Raw genomic sequence first — 20,883 nt, 5'->3', positions numbered from 1 at the left:
ATAGGGAAGTAAAAGCCTTGTATTTGTTACAGTGTGTATGTCTGTGAATCAATAAATACTTTGTTCACATAGAAAATTAGCTAGATATATTAGTTTAATAGAAAATAATACATATTTTGATTCTGTTTCATAAAGTGTAGATGTAAGTAAAATCCCAGATTGGATTTGTTGCTAAGAAAAGCTGCTGCTTTTGTGAGAAAATTATCATTGGGGGAAAAAAAAAAAAAAAAGAGGCAATTGTTGAGGCACTCATCTTTCCAAATATCTGTACTTTGCTATAACATACTCTGCCACATTTAAACACAGCGATATATTTCATCTGTCTGAGTAGACAACAATAGAATCCATTCTTTTTCAGTATAAATCTATAGCTCAGCATTTTTATGCAACTTGTACAGACATCTTTAAATTATGAATATCATTTGTTTTCTTATTCATAGATCAAAGGGTAAAAATCCCAAGTAATTACATCGCCTTCTAAGAAGTTTGTTTCCAACAGTTTGCAAAACTTATTAGAAATTACACAGTAGATGTGCTTCAGCAATCTGAGGTCATCTTATCATTATATTCTTTTTTTCCTAAAAAATATACTTTGGTTGTTTGTTGTGGTTAATTCGTTATGTGAACCATGAACTTTATGCATTGTCACTTTCTGCGTGTTTTTCAAACAGGAGGCAGCTTGGTTTACATTTTCATTCTATTGATTTCCTCCTTAAGACATCATGTTTAAAGACAACTATATTCATAATCTTCTCCTTTAAGGTTTCTCTCAATTTGTATACTGTTCCCCTTCCTCTTCCCCTTCTTTCCCTAAATGCTATTTGACAACTGGCTGGCAGCAAATGTCGAAGTGACAAATGATGTTACATCTTCTGCAGCTGTAATGTGTTACAATGCAGACTAGAAAACAGGTTTCTGGCAAGACTCCTGGCTTCAGGAATCAGGTCACTAATACACAGTGGTGGGATAGGGGTTGAATGCTTGTGCTTGATTGATGTGATGTGAACTACACCGTAAGCATCTTCCCCGGCCTTTTGGCTGGAGGCAGAGACTCCATGCAAGTGGCCTCCAGCAAAATGCAAGTGAATTAATCAGGAGCCGGTGGGAAGAAACTTGAAAATTAATGTAATTCTGAAAGGGTCATTTAAAAAGTTCTCAGCAATTCACATGGCATTAAGAAATTATCATCATAGCTCACAAAATTGACATACTTTATTCAGCTTTATGCCCATAGGTAAAAGTATTAACTGAGTACAAAAATAAAAACAAATTTAAGAGTTTAATCCATCGTTTGTTTCGAGATGGTAATTTTAAATTTACAGTTTAAATATTCAGAAACACTTTGAATGAGTTCTAAAGTTAAACTGCTAAATCATGGTTGTTAAAAATAAGCTTTTATTGTTGGAGCTTGTACAGTGGCTGGACTATTTCAAGACATCTAATGGTGACCTTTTACCAAACAAGCCCTTCCCATAATTGTTATTGCCTTGGGCTAGTGAAAGCTGCTATTACATTCATTTTCACAATAATTGTCCATGTATTTGAAAATATGTCATGTATCTTTGATGTCCAACATAGAATAGTTAAGTCTGAGTACAGCTAATTAAATCAGATAAGAAAACTTAATCATTTTAATTGCTAATAAAGAGATCCACCAACGTGTAGCTAAATATCACAAATTATTTCATAGAATCATAGAATGGCCTGGGTTGAAAAGGATCGTAATGATCATGTAGTTTCAACCCCCCTGCTATGTGCAGGGTCACCAACCACCAGACCAGGCTGCCCAGAGCCACATCCAGCCTGGCCTTGAATGCCTCCAGGGATGGAGCATCCACAACCTCCTTGGGCAACCTGTTCCAGTGCATCACCATCCTCTGCGTGGGAAAAACTTCCTCCTAATGTCTAACCTAAACCTCCCTTGTCTCGCTTTAAAACCGTTTCCCGTTGTACATGCATCCACCCTCATAAGCAGCCTTCCCCTATTCTCCCTGCTATTTATATGCTTCTTTCAAGCATTGAAAAGCTCCCTGGAGCCTTCTCTTCTCCAAGCTAAACAATTTCAGTTCCCTCAACTTTTCCTCATAGGAAAGGTGCTTCAGCCCTGTGATCATTTTAGTGGCCCTCCTCTGGACCTGCTCCAAGAGCTCCATGTCCTTCTTGTAGTGGGGGCCCCAGGCCTGGATGCAGTACACCAGATGGGGCCTCACAAGAGACAAGTAAAGGGGACAGTCACCTCCCTCTCCCTGCTGGCCACCCCTTTTCTAATGCAGCCCAGAACACAGTTGGCTTTCCGCGCTGCAAGCACACATTGCTGGTTCATGTCCAGCTTCTTGTCCACCAGGACTCGCAAGTCCTTCTCTGCAGGGCTGCTCTCAAGGAGATCTTCTCCCAGTTTGTATAAGCACCCTGCATTTGGCTGTATTGAACCTCATTAGGTTCTCATGGGCCCACTTCTCTATCTTGTCCAGGTCCCTCTGGATGGCTTCCTTTCCTTCCAGTGTATCAGCTACACTGCTCAGCTTGGTGTCAGCCACAAACTTGGTGAGGGTGCACTTGATGCCATTGTTTATGTTGTTGATGAACATTTTGAAGAGAAGGAATGTGGGAATACAGATTAATGCTGAGTTCAAATTAGTTGTGACTTTTTTTTTTTTATTCTATTTTTTGAAGTTACGTACCCAGTATTTTTCAGTTTTTGAAAATTCCTATCTCTTAATATTCTTTTTCACTTCAAGCTTCAGTTAAGCATTTCTTTTTTCACTCATTTTGTAGTTCTTTTATATTGATATTTCCTAACATTTTATTTTCCTTTTTTGTTCTGTTCTGAGATGTCAAACTTCCATATTTAGTGAAATGTAAAAGGAAAAAAAAACTCGATTAAGAGGAACTCCGTGGTGAAGATTTGGCTAACTCAGAGGACCTATTACCTACAGATAATGCAGAGAAAGACTGGATCACTGAGTTTGCAGCCACTGGTATCTCATGAGAATGGTCTCAGAAACACAGCTTGCTCCTGGTGAGGCAGTAATGAAGTTGTAGATGTTCTTGTTTCAATAACTGCTAGATCTACATAATTAAGGCGACACAGGTAGAGATGTAGGTCCAGCAATATTGATCCACTTATAAATTTGTGGAAATTATTTATGCTGAGGAGTTCAACGTGGAATGCTCTAAATATTTAGAGTTGAATATGAAATACAGACAAAAGTGCTGTGTTTTTTTCCTGAGCAGCAGGAAAATCTTTAAGAAAAAAAGAGGAGTACAGTTAAAAGCAAATATTTTTCAGCAGATAGGGTGAAGGGGATTTTGCACATTTTAATTTTCACTTTTCAGTGAACTGTACTTTTTTCCATCTCTATTTAATTTCTTTGAATCTCTCTTTAATAAAATACATGAGTAAGATAACCATAAAAGATATGAGTAAGAATTGCCCAATTTTTTTTTTTTTTTGTCTTATCAATAGCACAGTCTTTTATGTGTCCAACTCCTGTCTTTTTCTATTTGCGTATTTCTAAACCATGAACACCAGAGAAATGCACATTATAACTAATAAAAATATATAGAGAAGGGTGTGGAAAAGAGAAACTAAGAAATACATTCAGACCTATGAAGAAAAAAATTATAGAGAACAGTATAAAGGTGAAAATATCTACTAATGATGTGAATCCTTTATAGTAAATGCATTTAAGATGCATGTGCAATAATAAAAATGCCTAATGTGTGTGCAGATCATCTCAGAATATTTGACTGTGCTCAAAGTACCTATTTCCACATGATAATTTGTAAAATAGAAGTTTATTGTAAGAATTCATTCTTGAGATTAAAAAAGTATTTTTAGATTTTCAACAGCTGCCGAGGCTCAGCTGTTAATAATCTGACCATCATTCACAAGCAGCTTTTAGTATGTTTTGGTTTGTTTGTTTTTCAAAAAAATTACAACACTTGGAGGAGAAATTGGCTATTATTTGCTTTGCAAAAAAGGCTAGCAGTCAAAAAAAGTGTTCTAGAAAGCCTTGGAAGAATATTATTCTAGTGTGAGTTCTTGTGGCAGAACTTCATTGCAAGGAACTTCTCATGAGCTAAGGAGGGGTGGGCAACAATAAAACAGCTCCCCTTTTTATATACAAAGCATCTGTATTACAGGAATTAGAACAAAAGTATTAGCAAGGTAATATGCTATTAATACAACAAAGCTTATATCTTTAAGTTTTTTTAAAAAGTGAGTTGGTTTTGTTATTTTTCTTAAAAACTATTTGAACTGCTTGCATTATATGTTAATGTTTTTCTGTCAGAGTCGTAAATGAAATACATTCATTTCAAACTTACCAGAAAAAAAAAATTAGTCTGGCTGAACAATGCTAAATTTGTAGCATATCAATGAATACTTTTTAAATATACATGAAGAATAAGTTTATGCATATGGAATTTTGTTTTTTTTATGAACCCCCTGCAGCATTTGGTTCTGTGAAAGTAACTAGCAAAGTAACTTTAGGGAAGAAAACTTCAAAAGTGGTGCAGTAATTCAAAGTGTTGCATTTATACAACAAATATAACACAAAGCAGGCAAGTCAGTAGAAATCTGTGATGTTATCATGCTTTCCTCTACTGTTCCTAATGTAAAGTGTGTTTGAGAGCGTTTTGTTTATCTTTCTCTTCCTCTTTGAGTATGCTTACCAATTACGCATATTTGTGATGCGGAAGTTAAATTTTTCTTACAGTTTCTTTTCTCTGAAGTGTTTTTAAAATTTATTTTGATCCTCTGCAGTGGTGGTCCTCTACATTTGCAATTTGTACTTAGTTCACTCAGAGATTAACCAAAGTTTGTTCACTTTAGCCTATTAAGCCTGTCACTACTCTAGCTGAGGCATCACTTTTTGTCACACCACCACCATCACAGAATTACAGAGGTTGGAAGTGACCTTGAGATCAATGAGTTTAATCCCCTGCTAAAACTGGTTCCCTGCAATAGGTCACAGAGGTAGGCGTTCTGGCGGGTCTTGAACATCACCATAGAAAGAGACTCCTCATCCTCTCTGGACAACCATTCCAGTGCTCCGTCACTGTTACTGCAAAGAATTTCTTATGCATGTTTGAATGGAATTTTCTGTGTTCAAGTTTTAGGCCATTGCTTCTTGTGTTATCACTATGCACCACCAAGATGAGCCTGGTCTCATCAATTTGTCTCCCACTTCCCTTCAGACTTCTTTTCACCAAGCTGAACAGACCCAGATTTTTCAGCCTTTCCTTGTATGGGAGATATTCTGGGCCCTTTATCATCTTTGTGTCCCTCTGCTGGACTGCTTCTAGGAGATACCTGTCTTTTTTGAAATGGGGACCAGAACTGGACATAGTATTCACCAGGACAGAGTAGAGGGGAGGGATCACCTCCCTCAACCTGCTGGCCATGCTCTTTTTAATTCACCCCAGGATGTCATTGGCCACAAGTACACACTGCTGGCTCGTGGGCAAAGAACATGTTGTGTACCAGAACACCCAGGTCCTTATTTTCTCTTCCCCCTTGATTCACTCTAAACACCATGATGAAACTCTGAATCACACATAATCACAGAACTGTAGGTGTTGAAAGGAACTTCTAGAGATCACTGAGTCCAACCCCTTTCTAAAAGCAGGTTCCCTACAGGAAGTTGCATAGGAAACTGTCCAGATGGGTGTTGAGTGTCTGCAGAGGAGACGCTACCACCTCTCTGAGCAGCCTGTACTAGTGCTCTGTCACCCTTACTACTGTAATGTTCCTCATGTTTGTATGGAACTTCTATGTTCCAGGCTCTTCTCATTGCCCCCTGTCCCATCTCTGGCCACCACTGAAAAGAGCATGGCCTCATCCATTTGACTCTTGCCCTTTAGGTATTTATAAGCTTTGATGAGATCCCCTCTCAGCCTTCTTTTCTTCAGACTGAACAGCTCCTGGGCTCTAGCATTTCCTTGTATGGGAGATGCTCCAGGCCCCTCATCATCTTTGTGGCCCTCCTCTGGACTATCTATAGAAGTTCCTTGTCTTTTTATTTTTTTTGGAATTGATTTGTATAGGATTAAAGGAAAGCTGAGTAGAGTGAAAAGAAGGAGAGAAACACCATCAACGTCGTGTTTCAAAAAGTAGTGAAAATATATTACTGATTAACTTCTTTTTCAGTTAATTTGAAAAATCAGTTACTTTTGGCTTTTAACTAATACTGTATATCTTCCCAGGATTATATTTAATGAATCAGTCGTGAGAAGTACCTGCGACAGCTTTTGAAATCTAAGCAAATATCACTTATAATAGTAAAAAACATGAGCTGGATCATAATACAAGTAGTAAGGAAAACAATAAAGTGTAAGGAAAAAGTGAGCTAATTGTTTTTACCTCCTACTTTCATTCTCTCTGTGTTCATTTGACTTTGTTTTGGAATGTATGCAGAAGAAGAAAGAATAATCTGTTTGTTTGTCTCAGAAAATCCTCTTCCGCAAACATGATATCTTGCTGTCCAGACTGGGAAAATGCTGAGTCCTTATGTTTACTCCCTAAGTATTAATAGTAACATAGATCCAACTTAATTGCTGAGTGTTTAAAATTATTAAATAGAGATGCTAGCCTTTTGTGTCTACAATTCCTATCCAGTGCACTGCACAAAGATGTGGCTGCTACTACAGGATAATACCTTTTCTTTACGTTCTCTCCAGTGTAACAGTTTATGTGCTTCTTTGAACTAGCAAATGAAGTCTGCCATATGAAGCAGAAGTAGAGTATTTGTAAGCAAAATGAGTTATGTTCATACTTTATACAGACACTCTACATTAACAGGTTTATTTTTCCACTGGGAAAGAGTCTAATTTGCTGGAAAATTGGGTTTTCAGCCAAAGAATGCTTTTCAAGCAGTCATTTGCTTTCCAGGAATTTAGATTCCTCTTTCTAGATTCACAGAAAGTTAAACAAATGAGATCCATAGCAACTCATGACATCTTGAGACTTGGCATGACATTTAGGCCTCTAAGTACTTCTACCATTTTTTGGGAGCTGGGTTAGTACACTTGGATTACTAAAAGTGCATCACAGTGAGGTATTACACATCAGCACTTAGCTCATACCTTAGAAGCAGAACATCTCTGTTTGCAGGGTATTCTTCAGAAGCTCAACAGCACAGATTATTAAGCTGATGAAATACAGTTTATTAAATTATTACAGGTAATAATTTCCTTATTTCATAAAGTCAACTTTGTCCAATCACTTTTTTCTGTTCCCAAAGAAACATAGTGGAAGGATTCTTTAAAGAAAATATTGACTAAAGAGAGAGAAGTGTTATTGTTTCTGGTACAGAATCTGAAAAAGAAATAATCCAGTGTGGTCTTCTTTGTCTGCTGGAAATGTTCCTTTTTCACAACATGCTCATAATTAGAGGAGGACATTTTTTGACTTGTTGTATGTTTCTTGATTGTTTTATGTTTTAATGTTATTTTCATTAAGGTTTTCAGGTTTGGTGTATTGTTTTTCATACATTTAATAAATATATGTGCATTTATTTTTTACGAGTAGATTTTTTTAATTCACCCGGAAATAAGTTACTGTTGTGTAACCACAAGATTTGGTAACATTTCTGCAGCTCAAATGGTTATGATGTCTAATCTCTCTTGACTGCCAAGTGACCATATGATATGTGTTAATATAACATCTGCCATAATGGATTTGTTTGGCAAGCTTTATTCAAAGTTTGGCACGTCAGTCAGACAATAAGTGCCAGATATAGCTGTTCTCAGGCATCTTCTACTCCCTCTTACTGGCACTGTGTAATTTTTTGCTTCCGTGCACTTAGGTAGACACTAATATCCTACAGTCACTTTACAAAACTGAAGTCTATGAAACTTGCATGCTTAGACTTCATGCAGATTTGTGAAAAGATTAGGAAACCTGAAGTCCTCTATGCCAGAACATCTGCTGTTATAATGGTTGCATCTATACACACAGTATAGAACCAGGCAGATCCTTTGTATAAGCTGTAAAGTTATTTCATGCAATTTATTCAGCATGGAGCCTGCCTTGACTCTCATCTACATAGCCACCACCCAGGACACCTTGGGAATCACCAAGATTTTTTAACCTGATTATGAGTGCAAATAGTTACTAAAAGTAAAAATAGTAATAAAAAATAATCATTTTGTAAGCTCACAAGAGTGAGATTCAGCTCAGTCCAAAAAAATGCATCTAGAGATTATCTGATCTAACCCACTGCTCAGCAGGTTCAGCAAGGGCAGGTTGTTCAGCACTGTGTCCCATCGCGATTTCAGCATCTTCAAGGATGGAGACTCCACAGACTCTCTGATCCTGTGTGTAACCACACCCACAGTGAAGAAATTTGTATTTAAGTACCATTTCCTGTATTTTCACAAACTATACTGTATAAATTTACTATATTTGTTGTATATCCAGTGTATGCCCATTGACTCTCATCCTGTCACTTGGCACCACTGAGAAAATTCTGCTCGCTTTCTTATTCCTTCCACCAGGTGTTTTTATGAGTGGCTAAGAAGCTCCTAAGCCTTCTGCTTTCTATGCTTAACAGTCCCATCTTTCTCAGCCTCTCTTTCATGTGTCAGATGCTCCTATCCTTTAATTATCATTGTGAACCATCATCGTACTTATCTCAGTACATCTATGACAGTCTCATACTGGAGAGAACAGGACCTGGCACTCCAGACATGTCTTATCATGCCATAGCAGGGGAAGAGCACCTCCCTAGACCTGCTGGCAACACTTGGCTTAATGCATCCTAAAATACTTTTGACTTTCATCACTTCACAGTGATCACCCACCACACAGTGCTGGGTCATGTCTAATGTATACCCCAGGACAACTAGGTCCTTCTCTACCAAGCTGATTCCCAACTGGTCAGATACCAGCCTCCACTGAGGCCAGAGGTTATTCTTACCCAGAAATAAGACTTTGCATTTCCTCTTATAGAACTTTGTAAGATTTCCAGTAAGAGCCCATTTCTCAACATGTCAGGTTCTCTGTGAATGTCAGTACACTGAACGTCATCTGTGTCAACCACTCCTCCTGGCGTTGTGTCATCTGCAAGCAAGATGAAAGTGCATTCTGTCCCATCATCCAGGTCACTAATTGAGAAGTTAAGCAGTGCTGGCCCCAGTACTGATACCTGGGGTGCAACACTAGTTGTACTTTCAGATGGACGCATGCTGCATATTACAACCCTCTGAGCCTTGCAGTTCGACCAGTTTTCAGCCCACCTTACTATTCACTTACCAATTGTCATCATTATAGTAATGAAAATGTTATGGGAAACAGTGCCAAAAACCTTGCTTAGTCAAAAATAACAACGTCTGCTTCTCTCATTCACTAGGCCAGCCATCTCGTCACTGAAGACTGTCAGGCTGATTAAACATAATCTCACCTTTGTAAATCCATCCTGACTACTTCCAGTCATCTTCTTGTCCCTTATGTGTTTGGAGATTGTTTCCAGAACTATTTGCTCAGTCAACTGGGGATCAAGGTGAGGTTAGCTAGTCTGTGTTCCCCAAATACTCCTCCTTGTCTTTCTTGAAGCTCAGTTCTTTCTCTAAAGTTTAAAATTTCCCAGCTTAAAAACAAAGAATCTGCTTTAATGGAGTAGATATAAAAATAGCTGCCTGAGAGGACAAAGAACTTATTGTGCACTCAAATCAAAGTACTAAAATAAAATTAGACATAATTTAAAAAACAAACAAACAAAAAAAGCAGTATTTACGAAACTATAAATCAAGGATTTTTTTTCAATTAATTTTTTGGCCACTGGAAATCATATTATGTCCAGATTTCTAGCCAAGCAAAGGTAGATTTAGATAACCTAAATCACTGAAATGACTTGGAGAACAAATGAAAAAGATATACAGATTCATGACAGGACAGAGAGAATGAGAACAAGTTGGATTTTAAATTACATGATTATGAAATAGAGAAACAAAATTAAAAGGTTGACTACAAATTCTGAAGGAGAAAAGCCAATGCAATAAGTAAAAACTTTAATTGTCAGGACTTTAAATGTCAGCTTTTTGAAAAGGTGGAAATGGTCGGAGTGCATAAAGCCCTATTCCCTTCACAAGGCCTCCTCAGAGACTGAGAAATCTTATTCTGAAATGTCAACCTTATCAGCAGAAAGATTTAATTATGGAAAAAAAGCATAAAGTATCCAGAATTTGTGTTCAAAGATTATGAGTTACAGTATTTCCAAGAACTATCTACTTTAACTTTCTCAAAAAAAAAAAAAAGAGGCAGTAATAAAAGCAATGCAAGAAAAGTTCCTAAAGCCAGTGTTCTGGCTCTGAATAATTGGACAACATAATGTTTACTAAAGTAAGATTTTTTGGTAAGAAGCCTTCCAGTAAGCACAGTAGAATAATTGCTAAGAAAATGTGTGTTTGGTTTGTCATAGAGAACATAATATTATGATATTTTCCAAATTTTCTTTCCCAGATACTTTAATCTGGAGACATAAAAAAAAAAAAAAAAAAAAAAAAAAAGAAGACAGTAAAGGGAATTGTGTGATAGGGATCAGTGATGATATGCAGAGAAATTTTAATAATGTGTGTTGCAGGGTGCTTTCTTGATGTGACATGTATGAATCTAACTTTTCTTATTTTTTCATAAACCTCGTGTCTTACATAACTCTTTTTCTTCACGAATATGTAAACTATTCAGGTAGCTCAGTTGTTAAGGATATTGCTTATGTTTCAGTTTGTTTCACAAGTCATACACAGGATTTATATAGCACACAACATTGCTGATCATAGACAAAGGCAACTTGCTGTGGAAAGAAAAATACATTCATTGATTCAAGCTGCCCCAAAGTAGTTACGGTAAGAGATTATGGCTCATATAGATCCCTCTAAAAGTCATTTATATGAGCCGCCAGCCTTGAAAAGAACTAGAAAACAAGATCCAAAAGCTTTTCATTTGTCTTGGAATAGAAGTAGTATAAGAACCAACAGCACAAAGAGATTAACTGAGGTGAACTGGATTTGTTTAATCCTTTTCTTATAGGTGATAAAGACTGAGACAGGCCCTATACTAGAGCAACATGGTGCTTTAGAGAAAGCTATGTGTGTGTGACTGTAATGCCAGATCCCACTGACATTGTCTATTAGACCATCCTGTAACACATGACGAGCAACAGGTGTGGGGAGGTATGGGGGTATGAAGATAGTTAAATGAAAGAATTCATTTACGGTACTCTAGCAGGTGCAAAGATTGTCATTTTGGCCTTAAGGACTCATGCAAGCCAGTAATGTTAGGAGAGCAAAACAAAATTCCTGGTGAGTGAAATTCTCACAAAGCTTTATACAACAGCGAATCTCCTAATGGAAGTGCAGTGGATGTGTGGTGTCATTCTTCTGCTAGCAAGACCACTTTTAATTAAACACACAGATAATGTATCACATGCTTGTTTAACAGAACAAAAGCAACAGCCATCATGTTCAATATTTCTCATTTCTTTCTCATTTTTCATCTTTCTTAGAGATGATCTGAAGAAACTGAACAGACCATGCAGACAGACCATGCTTCAGCATGTGATTCAAAATAAGAATTCTAAATCTGCAACAGGAAGAGACTGATATTGCCGTAATATTAGGCTGATATGTGACTTATTGGTTTTAACTACATATACTGTTCTTTTGTATTTCTTTTGTATTTCATAGATGCATTAGCATCTATGATGAGAGTAATTTGATGATTAGGACTTTTTCCTTGGAGACTGTTGTGAAAAGCCACTGTGTTTAAGAAAATTAACAGATAAAAGGAGGAATATATACACCTACCCCGAAGTCACAGGAGAGTGCAAATGTCCTATCATATTCAGTTACAGATAAGTATATAATGAAAACCCCAACACCTGGCTGCATCTGTTTCTCTTACATGATTTTGCCTCTCCATCACGGGGACTCACGAGCTTAAAACATTTTAAAAGTCTTTCTAGAAATAAATATTCTTCCCATCTGTCTTGGATTCAGCTGGGACAGAATTGTTTTCTTCAGCATGTGTGGTTTGATGCCATGTTTTAGTTCTAGGAGAAAAATAAAGTTGATAACAACACACTGATGTTTATAGTTGCTGCTGAGCAGTGTTGTACAGAGCCAAGGCCCTTCTCAGTGAAGGGCAGTAAGGGCTAGGAGGACCTAGCTCTGTGAATAAACTTTGTTAATTTGGACAGATGACTTATATTCACCAGAGGATCATTCCATACCATATGACATCATGCAGAAGGAGTTGTGAAAGTGGTGGGAGGTCATCCGCCTCTCTTCCTCTCACTGCCCCCAGTTGGGCGTCAGACAGGGAGTGGTGAGATTGCTTGTGCGGCACTTGTTATATACATCTCTCTATATAAATGTATATAAATTAAATGTATATAAATACACATATATAGTCATTACTATTATTGTTTTCCTTTTCTTTTGTCTTATAAGTAGTTTTATCTCAATCTATGAGTTCTCCTCTTTTTCCCCCGTTTTCACCCTCATGCCACTGGGAAGTAGAGGCAGTGAGAGAGCGACTCCGCGGTGCCAAGCCACCTTCTGGGTTAAACCACGACACCATTTTTATTTCCTCAGTGCCTCCTCCTTTCGCAACATGCATCATAGAAACTCTTGCCTAGAAAAGACATTTTATTTGCATGATAATAAAAAATTAATGAGCATTGAATATTTATTAACTTTGTTACTGCTTTATCTCCATATCTACTGCATTTTCTCACAGGAAGTGCTGTGCCTCCTGTGCAATAAAGTAATTTACTGCATTACATTGTTATTTCATGAAAAAGAAAAATGTTAAAAAAAGATGAAAAAAAAAACAACTTGGAAGGATTTGGTAAAAGAAATAAAGACACTTTATTTGTATGCCCAAATCAGTAGTGTTGGCTTTTTTTTATGATATGTAATAAGTGAAAGCAACACTAAAGGCATACACTGAAAGAAGAGCCAAATTTATGTCTCAAAATTCAAGATTTATAGGAACAATTCAACAGATAAAATCTGATCTTCAGTCAGTCATTATTATAACCAAGTCACATTAAGCAGTTAATTTATGATCTTATTATTCATGCACATATCCCTAGTAGTTTTATATGGATCTTTATTTGTATCTGCCCTCAGTTTGACCTGTTTGACTGAGGGTATAATCAGGCTTGTTCACACAGTGAGGCAGAATGTTTCTATAGAGCTGCTGTGGAATTCAGGTTGTATGTGATTTTAAATAATGCCTTTGTGAATGATAGATAATCTGATTGTAACTGAGGCATCATATTTATTAGAAGTCTCAAACAAGTATAAATAATTCACTTCTTATAAAAGATCTTGCCACATATTTATTTCATAAAAGCAAATAATTTATCTAGTGACATATCTGGATATGGAGGTTCAGGCTGCACATATTTAGTTTTATTATATTCTATTATATATTGCGGTTACAGGAGTGTCTTCTCCCTACAGTCATTCGTTTATGCCACCCTAACAGAACAAAGAGTGGACACAAGAAGGGTTAAAAAACAAAACAAAACAAAACAAAAAAAAAAACCTCTGAAAAATCAGCAGGAAAGCAGGAAAGTATATTTTAATGAGACAATAAAAAAAAAAATGGAGGAATTTTTTAAACAGTACTATGGTTATATCTTCCGTGGATGTGTCAGTCATTTTTTTCTAAAAACAAGATGAATGTATAAACGTAAGAGGCTTAATCTCATTGTATTAAATCACATCTTAGAATGATCAGAAAGCTTTTCATCTTCAGAAAATAAGTTGTACTTCAATAAAATACTTAGACAAGAAATGTTCTAAAATACAGCTAACTCAAAATGACCAAGCAAGACAACCATTCTAGTGAACTTATTGCTTTGCAGGAATTTCCCTGTCCTTCCAGACAATAAATTATGTTTCTAAGTTGAAGACAGCTCCTCATAGTTATGTCTGCCTCTAAGAAATAAAGACTATTTGTAACCATCACAATGTCCATAGCAGAATCTGAGCAATTTGTGAGTAGACACAAGCATAGATCTTCAAACTTATTATCAATGATATTAATGATTATAATTAAGCTTATGTGCTATAAGTCAATGTAATTTTTTTTTTTTTGTACCAAGGATTAATCATATTTTGATGTACAGTTCAGATTAAGCTTTTCTTCATTAGTTATATGAAAATGTCAAGTGGCTAGTCTCCCCGAATAATAGAAGTTTGCATGCAGTAAAAGGATATACAATGTGACCATGAGCATATGAAGTTAAAGATTTAGCTAAGAAACAAAAATGTAGAAATAAGCAGCCAATGTGGAAGTATTATCTTCTGGCTATTTTGTAGTTCTTTGTTTTTTCACCACAAGGCAAATATTTCAATACGTTTTAAATGTACATCCAATCTAGTAGATAAGGAATATGAAGTTAGTTGCTTTCTCTTTGAGTACAATCATTATGTTTGCACATGAACTGTAAGTTTAAAATTAAATATTAATTTTAAATACAGTTTCAGAAAGGTTGTTTCACTTATGATTTTTTTGTTGTTGTTGTTTTATTTTCGTTTTCTTTTAATTTCTTTGCAAACCATTCTACAATTATGTTTCGGAAATCAAAGATGGACTGTAAAGTGGATTTGATCAAACTGCTTTTACTTCTGAGAAACTGACCTAACAAAATCCTGTGGTTTCTTTTTTTGTTGTTGTTTTTGTTTTTGTTTTTGTTTTTGTTTTGTTTTGTTTTGCTTTTGTTTGTTTGTTTTGGAGTTTTTGTTAACTTTATCTGGAATAAGATTCTTTACTCTTAAGGGGAAAAGGAAATAGAGAGGGAAAGAGAAGAAGAAGAAGTGAAGAGGGAGAAGAAGCTGCAGAAGAAAGAGAGAGAAGCAGTGGGGGAAAGAAGAGGGAAAGAGGAGAGAGGGTGGGGAAAAGAGAAGGAAAGAGAAAGATACTGCATCCATGCATTAGTAGACAATAATGTCCTGGAATTAAGATTCTTGCCAAGAAACTTGACAATCTTCTATGTAAGAACAGAAATAGGAATCTGAGCACTGTTCCTTCTGACAATCATGGGATAAGTACCTAGTGGGAAGAGGGCCTTCTCTATTATTTAGCAACAGGGAAAAGAATCCTGGTTGTTTGCTTGCAATGCAGTACAGGAAGTGCTTTGAAATCATTAACATTTCTGTAGGATCAGAAAATAGTCGCCTTTGTAAAGCTCTTAAAAAAATAAAGGGTACTTAGCTTGCTAAGGAAGGCTATAGTTGTGCTATTTTGTGGTTGTTTTGTTGTTGTTGTTTTTTTTATAGGTTTTCTTTTTTTTTCCCAGTTCTTTATATTTTGTAAAAAGTCAGAGAGAAAGGATGAAATTTTTGTTGTTGTTGTTGAACTTTCTAAATAACTGTACATCAGTATCTCTAACCTGAAAAATGTGCTCATTTTGAATAGTCTGTTATGTGAATAGTCTGTTATATGATAGGTTGCTCTAGTTAGGAATATGATACCTCATAGTCTGAAGGATTCGAAATTATTTATAGGAAACAATAGGTCTACTTCAGAATTTGTAAACTAAACAAGGATTGCAGAAGCTCTGTGCTGCCTATGAATGTTGGTTTCTGCAGACAGCGTAAAACTGAAATGCAGAGGGGCAGCTGAAATCTTCTCACATTTGTTTTGGTTCACATGGCTTAATTGCCAGAAAAACATTCATGTATTTGTAGGTTAATAAATAAAATAACATGCACATAAAGTGTAGATTGATTGAGAGTACATTTCAAATTGCCCTGAAATTTGATACTCTTAAGTATAGCAAGATAGTGAGGTGATTTTCCTTCCCTGTATCATTCTATTTCAATGTTTCCCTATAGCTAAAACTTTGAAATGCAGTATGCTCAGGGATGCTTTTGGTTTTCTACGTGGGTGAAGGAGCTAGCCCTGGGAGATATAACTGCTTGAACCATTAGATGTGCCTACAGTTACTCATTCTTCCTGGCCAAAAATACTGGCAAATATCACCTTAAAATACAACACAGGAAACCTATAGTGTATTATTATTATTATAGTGTTTTAATCTTGATTAGAGAGCTTATGTATTATGTCTGCTAGATGGTGGAATAAAGTTCAGTTTCAGCAAAAGTGGAAGAGTGGGTTATGTGCTGGAGATCAAAGCTGCTGAGAGATCTTGACAAGTTGAAGACAGGGACTGATGACCATGTAGTTGGACGAAGGCAAATGCAAAGTCTTGCCCTAGTTCTGGAATAAGCAGTAGTTTAGGGCATGGTCTAACTGAATAGAAAAAAGCTTTGCAGATCCATCAGTCCCAGCATATCTATCAGTCCAGGCATAAAATAAGTTGAACCTCAGTCAGCAAGGGCCAACTGCACATTTTTTCTCAAATGTTTAGCTAGCAGGTACAGGAAAGTGTTCCTACACAACTATTTAGAACCTATGAGAGCACACTGGGAATGCTCTGTCAAAGTTTTGGTTCCTCAGTGTAGAAAAAGACATAAGCCGGATTGAGTCCAGCGCTTAGAGGATTAAATACTTGAAATGGTGAATTCTCCATCCACAGAGGTGTTTAGAACTTCAGTGGATGAAGTATTGACCTACTGACTGATCTATTGAATTTATTTTCAGCAAGAGTTTAAACCTCTTGATCTCCAGAATGTCTTTTCAGCCTACGTACTCCTGTGAATCTAATATATCAGTTATATATCTAATTAATTGTTTTCAACAATATTTCTTCAGTGAAATTCTTTGTGGAAGACTTGAATATTACAAGTTATAGGAAAATTGTGTTGTGCATAAGTTATGTAATAACTTCATCATCAGTTCAATTGTGATTTATTTATATATTGCTAATAATGATTTTATGCCAATTCATTTAATAGTAGGAAGCTTCTTAGAGATCTTCAGTACAGTAACATAAAAGTAATGTCTTTCTTTGCTTTGATTAGAAAAAAAAAAAAACTGTTTTCTAGCCTCATTGTTGAATTTGTTGAACTAGTTATATCTTTAATACAATGAGAAACTTGTTTTCTTGAAGAGTCTCAAAACAGATTTAGAACAACAGTCACTCAGAAAACACTATCTGATAAATGGTAATTGAGTTTAGAGTGACAGAACTGCAAAACTAAATTTAAATTCAAAGTGGATGATTTTTTTAAATGGCAATGTGCTGATAAATTCTGAGTCTTGATGGAAAAGTTAAGATTGGGAATGACTAATTTTGTAGTTTAAGAAAAAACGCAATTTGGATCCTTTTCCCTTCCACCTACTTTAGCTCATAAGGAAAAAAAAAAAAAAAAAAAAAAAAAGATAGAAGGAGAGATAGGGACATCAGTGTAAAGAGAAGTAACAACCCAGAGATGCTGTTTAAAAATCTTTAATAACTGTGGGCTGTCTCTGAAGTCCTGAACGCAGAATAATTTCCTGTAGAAAGTAGAAAAATGAACTGAAAGAGTGTTTGTGCACCAAATCTAGGTCTTTTCCCTGAAGAAGTATTTTGATTCATCCCTTGCACTGATGGATCAACACATAACGTTTTGCCCCATATCTGAAGATGTTTAAGGCCCTGAGTGACCTGATCTAGTGCTTGATTTACTGTTTGTCAGTGATGGCAGAGGGAACTAGATGATTTTTAAGATCCCTTCTAACCCAAGCCATGCTATAATTCTGTGATAACAATTGGGGAGATTTATGCATTGGCCAAATAAGAAAAATGTCTATGAAACAGCAAAATATGGATTCATTCTCTACTTGTTGCATGCAATGTTAGTGTTAGTACTGTAGGTATTAAAGGGCATTGATAATTTAATCAAAGAGTAAAATGAGTGTAATAAAAAGAAAGCAGCTCAACCTCTCCCTCAGTTCAACTGACAGGAGATGAGTGTGTTTAGTAGATTAAACCTACACACATGTGAATGTGTGTCAGTAAGAAAGGAAGTAGTGATTTGACAAGTTTGAGGGAACAAATATTACACAGTTATATCAAAATGTCAAAAGTACTTTAAATCTCTGACAGCCCATAATCTATGTTAAAGACTGAAATGTGAATTAATGTTGAAAAGCTAAATATCAAGATGTTCCAGGGAGCTAAAAGTTGGAGATTTCCCATGAACACTTACTAATCGTTTAAAGAAAAAAAGTGAATGTTCTTTTCATGTATCATGCACTTGTCTGTCAGACATCAGTAGAACAGACTTACTAACAGTAGTTGTTAGTAATACGAAAGTAGCAATAATCAGACAGTCACTTCTATTAATTAAGTATGCATAAGGTGATGAATCTGGGTAATAGCTGAACTTTTCAGCAGCACGTTTTGAACATGCTTCAGAAAGTTCCTATTAGCACCTTCAGAATGTTTTTGACCATGACAGAATTCTTATTCTGCAGTTTACATTATTCTACCCTAATTATTTCAGAGTAAATTAAAAGGGAAGAGGGAAGTAATTTTAGTAGGAGTCTTAACATTACGTCGCTGCATCTGTCCCTTGAATTTTAAAAATGAACCCCTTTTATTTTAATCCACCTTCAAATCTTAGATTATCTATGTTATTTCTCTGATAGTGACTATTTGGCAGGAACGTATTTAAATATTATAATAAGCAATAAAATACTTCATTAAACACGTTTACAAAAACACAAAACTGTAAGATGTTGCTGTACGGTTTTTGTGAAAGTCTGAAGGGATTTTTTTTTAACAAATGTCTCCAGCACCTCAGTTTATAAATCTAATCTAATAATCTAATTGTGGTGCTGTATTTACTCTATAAGTGAAAGCATTTACTGCTGCGTAAAGCATGAACATTACCTAAGGCATGAACAAAGAAAAAACATTTCTGAGCCACTGTATCAAGTTTTTTTTCTACACAATAATTATCAGAAAACTATATATGTGAATTTCTTTCTTTTCTAGCGCCACTAACAGACAAACCACCAAAGCTTTTACACCCATTGGAAAGTAAGCTAACAATTCAGGAGACCCATTTAGGTAAGTAGTAAACACATAATTTCTCTTCAAATTGTATGAAGATATTTGATGTGTTAATGTACAGTTGTAATGTGATAATATGATGTCATTAATACTTTCATTAAAAATACATTAAACGTACTGTGTTGACATGGTGGAGGTGTATCATATAACATCTAGAAAAGTTTTGTTCACCAAAAAAAAAAAAAAAAAAAAAAAGTAGAAAATAATTCTCAGTACTAAAGTCTTGAATACTACTGCATTTTTTAATGTTTTTTTTTTCCATTTCCCATTGTTATGCGTGTGCCTGAGATTTTCTTTCTAAAGTTTCCCTTTTCTGTATATTTAAATATACCCATATATATTAAAACCTCAGTGGGATTTTGTCATTTAAATTCTGCTTACATGACTTACTTGGTACTCTGTATTTATACTTTCTGTGTTTATAAACGTAGTACTGGTTTAAAACTATTCAGCAGTGAGAAGTTAAAGTAATTCAGTCTGATTATTTAAAATTTACAGATATTTATGTATGAATAGAGAGAAATTTATGCACAAAATCATTTTTTCACTTTTTTCCAAACTAGTGGGTGGTGGATATATTTTCTCACTTTGATCCCTTACTGCCGTACATGCAATTAAGTATCCAAAATTAAGTGAATGAATTACTATGGCTTACAGGACGTAGAAGTTTTTCTCCTTTGTGGACTCACAGGTGGCAACTTCTAAGAAACAAGCAGTCATCAGGAAGTTAAACTGGACTTATAATTTGGTGTCAGAATAGTATTCTGTTGATAGATCTTTGAACATTTTAACTAAAGATACAAAGGCAAACAATATGCTGGTTGTTTTAATCACATAAAAATAATTTAAAATTAAAATTAGATAAAATGAAAGAAAGATAACCAAACTCTGGACATTCTTCAGAACAACATCAGCAAAAAGAAATAGCAGAATACTTGCAAATGAGTTTGGAGAGTCAGCAACAGAGAATCTTATGGTGCTTGACAGCTTGTAGCTAATAGTAGCTAACTCATCTTCATTTTGGTATTGATAAAAATTACATTATAATTCAAGCTATTCAAATAATTTTATGAGGTTCTATACACATATATTCTGAAAGTATTATATAGGAAAGGGGTTATATTCCCTAATACAACTAATTTTTTTGAAGTCCGAACACATAATTTCTGTGTTTGATGACTCATGATGATTTTATCTTTTCATTCACCTACAATCATAGGAAATGTAAAGCAAAGTGACTGCCCAATTTTTCTTTCTGACTGATGTTGGTTACTGGGATATTTTTAATGGAAAAGAATTGACATCCCTTTTAGGCTTTGTCAGTGTTTCACCTAATGTGTTGTACTTATCGAGGTTAATTCAAGAGTGTAACTATTAATGGCTAGCTAGAAGCTTTTAACCTATGATTTTAAGTATTAATAATACCTTTCATTTCTCATAGTTCTAAGAAACAGAATGAATTATTTGAGATGTGCTAGGTTATGGATAAGACACTTTTCAGACAACTGAGTAGCTGTTGATGAATGTGAAAGAGTTAACTTGAAAATGTCACTCACACAAGATGGAAAAATTGACTGTAAAAAAATATGAAACAAAAGTACTTTACCTTATATAGATAGAATATATTAATTTGTTGTTTAAGAGTTTGTGAAAAGTTGTATCAGAGCTCGAGCAAGTGAGAAAAAAAGAAAAAAGAAAAAAAATAGTTATCTGGCTCAAATATTGTTCCACTCATAGATTTAATGCTTTGATCCCTTCGGGTAATGTTTGAAAGGGTTACATTTCACTTTCTTTGTGGAGAGCTACCGTTTCAGTTCATATTTTGCAAAAAAATAAAAAGAAAAATATTTTAACATTGAAATAATATTCAGGTTTACTTAGCCAAACCTTAGAAAATTAC

The 20,883-nt window shown here is 35.3% G+C and overlaps 1 protein-coding gene across 1 annotated transcript in view; it reads left to right on the top strand.

Moving 5' to 3' along the window:
• IL1RAPL1 (interleukin 1 receptor accessory protein like 1) overlaps positions 1-20,883 on the top strand; it is a 584,229-nt gene that overhangs the window by 395,459 nt on the left and 167,887 nt on the right. Inside the window, exon 5 of the mRNA XM_042810633.1 lies at positions 18,906-18,980. Within this exon, the coding sequence (XP_042666567.1) occupies positions 18,906-18,980 (75 nt within the window). The remainder of the gene's footprint in view (positions 1-18,905; positions 18,981-20,883) is intronic.

This window comes from Centrocercus urophasianus, unplaced genomic scaffold, assembly GCF_019232065.1.
Source record: "Centrocercus urophasianus isolate 14NV4802_14NV808 unplaced genomic scaffold, USGS_Curo_1.0 seq_12, whole genome shotgun sequence".
Taxonomy (NCBI): Eukaryota; Metazoa; Chordata; class Aves; order Galliformes; family Phasianidae; genus Centrocercus; species Centrocercus urophasianus.
Note: the sequence above shows the minus strand (reverse complement) of the source record. Positions and strands in the feature narration are given on the sequence as shown.